Source organism: Geospiza fortis, unplaced genomic scaffold (genome assembly GCF_000277835.1).
Source record: "Geospiza fortis unplaced genomic scaffold, GeoFor_1.0 scaffold628, whole genome shotgun sequence".
Classification (NCBI taxonomy): domain Eukaryota; kingdom Metazoa; phylum Chordata; class Aves; order Passeriformes; family Thraupidae; genus Geospiza; species Geospiza fortis.
Window position 1 is genome coordinate 16,002 of NW_005054596.1, and position 7,776 is coordinate 23,777.

Here is a 7,776-nt window from a genome sequence, read left to right on the forward strand (position 1 = left end):
ATTTATAAATAGAAATTACTTTTATATTTAAATATACACATATTTCTATTGATATAAATATGAATATTTTCTATTTCTCCTTCTAAACTCACTGTGTGCGCAGGGTGAAGGCGGCGCTGGTGATGGAGGTGGGCAGGTTAAGGCCTTTGGTGATTTCCCTCCAGATCTTCTTGTTGATGATCTCCACCAGCCCGCCCTTCTCTGTCACCAGCTTGTAGAGCATGTAGAGATCCAGGATCTGCTTGGCCATGATGGGGATCCTGTTGATGGGAGTTCCTGGAGAAAAGAACATGGAGAAATGAGGGCACCACCTCAGGGGGATCCAGTTCTGTCTGCCCTAAGAGGAGCAGATCCAGGATCTGCTTGGCCATGATGGGAGTTCCTGGAAAAAGGAACATGGACAGGATGAGGGCAGAGGCAGCCTGAGGAGATCCAGCTCTGTCTGCCCTAAGAGGAGCAGATCCAGGATCTGCTTGGCCATCCATGATGGAGATCCTGTTGATGGGAGTTCCTGGAAAAAAGAAGCATGGAGAAGATGAGGGCACCACCTCAGGGGGATCCAGCTCTCTGTGCCCTAAGAGGAGCAGATCCAAGATCTGCTTGGCCATGATGGGAGCTCCTGGAAAAAGGAACATGGACAGGATGAGGGCACCACCTTGGGGGGATCCAGCCCTCTGTCCTCACAGAAGCAGATGCAGGATCTGCTTGGCCATGATGGGGATCCTGTTGATGGGAATTCCTGGAGAAAAGAACATGCAGAAATGACGGCACCACCTCGGGGGGATCCAGCTCTCTGTGCCCTAAGAGGAGCAGATCCAAGATCTGCTTGGCCATGATGGGAGCTCCTGGAAAAAGGAACATGGAGAGGATGAGGGCACGGGCAGCTCTCTTTGCCCTAACAGGAAATTCAGGGAATTTGCAGCCTGGCTCGAGGTCTTTCCATGGAAAACCCTTTCCTGTGGGTAAAGGGAATTAGCAGAGCAATAAAAACCTGCAGCTCCTGGAATAGAAAGAGGGGAAGTTGGGACTATTGAATGGGTTTTATGAGCTCAGGGTTAAAATCCTTGGATAAAAATGCTCCCTTCATCCCTCAGGATGTGCTGTTTGCCTGGGAACAGCAGAACTAAGGGAATCAGCACTGGAGAACATCTCTCCCCCACAGAATTCCATCCTCCCTCACATGTTCAACATTTGGAATAACCTGGAGATGTCACTGTCATATTTTCTGAAAAATTCCTTCTCCAGAATTTCTTCTCCTGGGAAGCTGAGAAGCCTCAGAGAAGAATGAAAACAATAATTATCTGATTGCTTCTCCCTGTTTGGCTGCTTTGGAATGTGGTCTGGAGATAGTTTATCCAACAAGTGGTTGCTTGATTGGTTTCATGTGAATTGTTTTGACCTCATGACCAATCACCATCAGCTGTGTCAGACTCTGAGGAGTCAGTCACGAATTTTTATCATCATTCTCTGTAACCTTCTGTCTGTATCCTTTTCCTTTAGTATAATTTTAGTACAGCATTCTATAGTATGATATGATATGATTAAATAATAAATCAGCCTTCTGAGAACATGGGAGTCAGATTCATCACTTCATCCTGGGGACCCCTGCGAATCCCACATGGAGAGGTAAACAAAGGCTGCTCCTTCCACAGAGCTTCCAGCCTCCCACTCCTTTTCCCCCCCAAACAATTCCCTGACAAGGCCACAGCAGCTCCGAGCATCCCAAAACCAGGTCCTGCTCCATCCTTCCTGCTTGGTTCTGTGTATTTTGGGTTAATGTGGAAGAAAATCTGATTTTTAACCTCCCTCTTTGGCAGCTCCTGGAAGCGCCAACGCCCAAACTAATAAGGGGATTTAGGCACGGAGAGGAAGAAGGAATAATAAAAAGCTGAAGTGGCAGAGCTTTTATTTGGCCTGGGAAACTCTGTCCTGGATCAAAGGGCCGCCCAGCCCATCCTGTCCCCACAATGGGCAGCCCCAGCCTGGCAGGAAGGCTGCGAGGGGGGCAGGGGACAATCGTGGAATCCCCAGTCCCCAGGGGAGGCTGGTGGCACTGCTGGCAGCCCCTGATCCCCCTGTTTATGGCCCTATAAATGAGTTTATTCCGTGCCATGAAAGGAGCCCTGCAGATGTCCTTGTCAGACATCCAAGGGGGATTTTTTTTTCCCCCTGTCTTTCTTTGGGAATCCCATTAGGCATTAGTAGCTTGTGGTGCCAATAATTCCCACAGGTTAACGAGATGCTGGATAAAACAGCCCCGTTTTGCAGCTCTAAAGGACTGAAAACCTCACAGATTCAAAGTGTTTCAATTTATATCAATCCCAGCCTCTTCCCCTGTCTGAGCAGCACAAGGAGCAGATCCCACAACCCCTTCCCACATTTCAGGGGCACAGACCCCCTCAGGGAGCACAGAGGGAAATCCAAACCCTTCAAACTCTCTGTGGCTCCATCCCTGCCTCCCAAAAATCCTCAATTTCCTCTGGTTTTTTTTTCCTGAGCATCCATTTTGTCTCAGGGTGACAGCAGCACTGGGAATCAGGGCATGATCAAGTTACCTCCAGCTGTCACTCATCACCTCAGTCACACCCGCAGGGAAAACAGGGAAATATTTCCTTCCAAAGCCCCCAGGACACCCCAAAATTCCCCTCCTTTCATTAATTAGCCACAGCAGCAAAGCCTTTGCTGGGCTGGGGGAGGATGAAGCCCCTCTCACCCCAGTTTTCCCAATCCAATTTAGGGAATGGCATTAATTTGTCCAGCAGGGACTTTCATCCAGATGGGAGAGTGAGAGGGAAGAGCTATGAACAAAGCTCTCAGCAACTGAGAAAATATTAACAAATATCTGCTTTTTAATACCTTGCCTTTGCCCCAAAAACACTTCTACCTTTCTGCAGATTTCCCCAGCTCAGCAGCTGATAAAATACCCAAATTATTAATCCAGATATGCCTGTGAGGGGCACAAACATCACCTGCATCAATGGGAATAAGGGCTGAAGCAATTCCAGGGAGCTGCTCCCACCTGGAGGGGGTCTGACCTCCCTGAATCACCTCAGCACCCCCTGGACACCTTCCCTCCCTCAGCTGTGCTTTCAACAGGAGCAAAGCACCCAAAATTTCATTTATAAACCCAGCTAAATCGAGATTTAGATCAAAACACACATTTATAAGCTCAGCTAAACAGAGCTTTTATACAGAAATGTGCACTTATAAACTCTATTACACAGAGAATATAAATTAATCCACCGAGAAATAACCTCAAGTTTGGTTTCCCCCCCAGAATAAAATTTCTTTGTGCAGCTGAGAAGCTTTGCAGCAGGGACAGAACTGTCCCAGGAGCTGCAATAATTTCTGCTGAAGACAGCTTCCCTCCCTCAGCTTTGCTTTAAACAGCCCTGAAATTTCATTTATAAACCCAGCTAAACAGGGCTTTATACAGAAACACTCAGCTAAATGTGTTTACACACAATATAAATTAATCCACTGAGATAAAACCTCGAGTTTGGTTTTGCCCGCCCAAAAAAAATATTCTTTGTGCAGCTGAGAAACTTTGCAGCAGGGAGAGAACTGTCCCAGGAGCTGCAATAATTTCAGTACAACTGGAAAGCTTCCCTCCCTCAGCTGTGCTTTAAACAGGACCAAAGCGCCCTGAAATTCCATTTATAAACCCAGCTAAATCGAGATTTAGATCAAAACACACATTTATAAATTCAGCTAAATAGGGACTGACACAGAAACACTCAACTAAATGTGTTTACACACAATATAAATTAATCCACTGAGATAAAACCTCAAGTTTGGTTTCCCCCCCAGAATAAAATTTCTCTGTGCAGCTGAGAAACTTTGCAACAGGGACAGAAGAGCTCCCAGGAGCTGCAATAATTCCACTTTCCACTGCAACAATTCCACTCTTCCCAACAACTCTGTAATTTCCCACGTGTTCCCCCAGCACTGCCCCACACCGCCCCGCAGGTCCCGCAGTCCCGGTGAATTCCCGGTGTTTTCCAGAGGGATTTGGTGCCCCCTCCTCCCCCGGGCAGGCCCGGGGACGGTGATAAAGGCCGGGTTTATTGGAAACCGCCAGCGCTGCCACAGGAAAGGCTGAAGGGCAGAGCCCGGGCCGGGCAGGGCTGTCAGGGCTGTGATGGATTACTGTCATCTGGCAGCGCCAGGATTAATGAGCCCGGGGCCAGGGGGCAGAATTCCAGAGGGAAAGGTCAGAGCCGGGGCCACGGCACAAGACTCGGCACAAGACTCGTTGCCTTTTGATGGTAAACTCATTTTACTGTACTTGCAAGCCTCCTGCCCCGAGCCAGGGGAAGATCCTCCTCTCTCAGTTTCCTCAGAAAATAACTTCTCCTGCCTTTCAGCAGAACCCCAGCCCTGTAACTTGGCCCATCCCAGCCCCAGCACTTGGCTCATCCCAGCCCCATCACTTGGCTTCCCAACTCCATCACTTGGCCCATCCCAGCTCTATAATTTGGCTCACCCCAGCTCCATCACTTGGCTCATCCCAGCTCTGTAATTTGGTTTCCCAACTCCATAACTTGGCCCATCCCAGCCCCATAGTTTGGCTCACATCAGCCCCATAATTTGGTCCATTCCAGCCACACTACTTGCTTCATCCCAGTCCCATAACTTGGCTCATCCCAGCTCTGTAATTTGGCTCATCCCAGCCCCATCACTTGGTTCATCCCAGCCCCATCACTTGGTTCATCCCAGCCCCATAACTTTCCTCATCTCAGCTCCATCACTTGGCTCATCCCAGCTCCATATTTTGGTTCATCCCAGCTCCATAATTTGGCTTATCCCAACACCATCTTTCGGTTCATCCCAGCCCCATAACCTGGCTCATCCCTGCTCCATCCCTTGGCTCATCCCAGCTCCAAAATCTGGCTCATCTCAACCCTGTCTCTTGGCTCATCCCAGCCTCATCACTTGGCTCATCCCAGTTCTGTTATTTGGCTCATCCCAGCCCCATCACTTGGTTCATCTCAGCTCCATCCCTTGGCTCATCCCAGCTCCAAAATCTGGCTCATCTCAACCCTGTCTCTTGGCTCATCCCAGCCTCATCACTTGGCTCATCCCAGTTCTGTTATTTGGCTCATCCCAGCCCCATCACTTGGCTTCCCAACCCCATAACTTGGCTCACACCAGCCCCATGACCTGGCTCATCCCAGATCCGTAATTTGGCTTCCCAACTCCATAACTTGGCCCATCCCAGCTCCACCACTTGCCTCATCCCAGCCCCATAACTTGGCTCATCTCAGCTCCATAACCTGGCTCATCTCAACCCCATAATTTGGTTCATCCCAATTCCATCACTTGGTTCATCCCAGCCCCATCATTTGGCTTCCCAATTCCATAACCTGGTTCACCTCAGCTCCATCATTTGGCTCATCCCAGCTCTGTAATCTGGCTCATCCCAGCCCCATCACTTGGCTCATCCCAGTTCTGTAATTTGGCTCATCCCAGCCCCATAACTTGGCTCATCTCAGCTCCATAACCTGGCTCATCTCAACCCCATAATTTGGTTCATCCCAATTCCATCACTTGACTCAATCCCAGCCCCAGCATGTGGCTCATCCCAGCCCCATAACTTGGCTTCCCAATTCCATAACCTGGTTCACCTCAGCCCCATCCCTTGGCTCATCCCAGCCAAAGGATGGGCACAAGGAGTCTGTTCCCACAGGGAAAGGGAAGCTGCAGAGTCATCCCAAGGGCTCCTGGTTTTCTGAGCAGAAAGGCAGCCACAACCCAGGTTTCTGGGATAAAGGGTTTCCCAGAGGAAGGCTGACTGGAGCCATAAACATCTCTGGCCTTTGAGGGAATGTCTCCCACAGAATTCACAGAATGACCAGGTTGGAAGAGACCTTCAAGATCATCAATCCAACCCAGCCCTAACACCTCACCCAAACCCTGGCACCCAGTCCCACATCCAAGCTTTGTTAAACATACCCAGGGATGGTGACTCCACCACCTCCCTGGGCAGAACATTCCAGAACTTCATCACCCTTTCTGTAAAAAACTTTTTCCTGATATCCAACCTGTATTTTCCTTGAAAAGCTTTTTCCCCTTCCTAACCCCTTGAACTGCAGTAGATGTATCTGATTTGGCCCCTACAACTGGCAGAAATTCAGGATGTCTTTAGCAAAATAATTTTACATTATCTTAAAAAAATCACATCTGGAAAGTGATGGCAGTTTGTTAATTAGGCCTTATTGATTAGCACCTGCCCAAGAGAGGAACGTGGGACAAAGTGGGGGTGCACCCACAGGTGCCCAGATCACCTCCACGCAATGGGCACGTGCTCCAGAGCTTCTTTAAAAAACAATCAACCATCAGAGGGGTTAAACAGCAACTGGGGAATTAGAAAGTCTTGAAGAAAAAGGAGCTGAACAAAACTACAAAAAAAAGCACAATTGTTGATGAACTGTGTCATCAGTAAGCCAATACAGTCTCCTCTGTTCCAGGGAGCCTCAGGGGTTAACCCAGAGGGACCTCAGCATCCCCTCTTTCCCAGGCTGGAGTTTTTGGAGGAGCTGAGCCCCAGGAAAGCCTGGAATGGCTGGGATTACACCTGGGAATCACCTGGGCAAGGGGGTTTGGCACATGCATGGCTGAGGGATTAACTGGGACCATGCTGTCCCTCCCACCCCATGGCTTTGTTCTCCTCCTCTCCACCCTCCCTTGGCCAGGCCTGGCAGTCAGAGCTCAAGCTGGAGATGCAGACTGAGGAGAACTGCCCCAAAAGTGGGTTGGAGGTGAATTCCAGGGAATTTTATGGCTTTCCTTGGCCTCCATGCCAGAGATTCCCTTCCACACAGGGATTTCCAGCAGCCTAAGCCACGACTTGTCCTGCACAAAGAGCATTTAATCACACCCAGCTCTGCTTTTTAATCACCTCCCACCCACCCTATCCAATTTCCTCACACAAGTGTCCATTTTACAGCAAGGAACAAAGGAGGTGAGAATCCCCAGGGTTTGTTCAGCACAGAGATGTTGAAATCCCACTAAAATGAGATTTTTTTTTTCACTCCCACTGCAGTGAAAAATAGGCAGGGAAAAGACATTTTTAAGGCACAACCTGTAGCAGGTAAATAAAAAGCTGCTCTTCCCACTCCAAATATGTTCAGGGGAGATTCTGCATCAGGCAGCCAGAAGGAACAGGTTTTCCCCCCAGGAAATTGGGAAAGCCCACAGTGATTTAAAATAACACTGAGCCAAATCTCAAGAAAAACAGAATTTCGTGTTTCATCTTTGGAGGGAGGCACAGTAATTCCGTAGGGTGTGGGAATTCCCAGCTGAACAGAGGGAAAATTCATTTTACAGCAGCAAATCAACTCCATCCCTGCACTGTCTCAGCTCCTGGTTTGCTCAAATCCCTCTCCAAGGAGAAATCCTGGCTGGTTCAGGGGTTCAGCCTGAGATTGATGGGGTTTAGTTCTCCAGAGCTGGCAGAAAAAGGAACAGGGACCCCATGGGGAGCTGCAATCCCTGATCCCATGGGGAGCTGCAGTCCCTGATCCCATGGGGAGCTGCAGTCCCTGATCCCATGGGGAGCTGCAGTCCCTGATCCCATGGGGAGCTGCAGTCCCTGATCCCATGGGGAGCTGCAGTCCCTGATCCCATGGGGAGCTGCAGTCCCTGATCCCATGGGGAGCTGCAGTCCCTGATCCCATGGGGAGCTGCAGTCCCTGATCCCATGGGGAGCTGCAGTCCCTGATCCCATGGGGAGCTGCAGTCCCTGATCCCATGGGGAGCTGCAATCCCTGATCC

At 49.5% G+C, this 7,776-nt stretch overlaps 1 protein-coding gene across 1 annotated transcript in view; it reads right to left on the reverse strand.

The window, feature by feature from the left end:
- ARID3B (AT-rich interaction domain 3B) overlaps positions 1–7,776 on the reverse strand; it is a 20,611-nt gene that overhangs the window by 6,097 nt on the left and 6,738 nt on the right. The window contains exon 4 of the mRNA XM_014310833.2: positions 93–276. Within this exon, the coding sequence (XP_014166308.1) occupies positions 93–276 (184 nt within the window). The remainder of the gene's footprint in view (positions 1–92; positions 277–7,776) is intronic.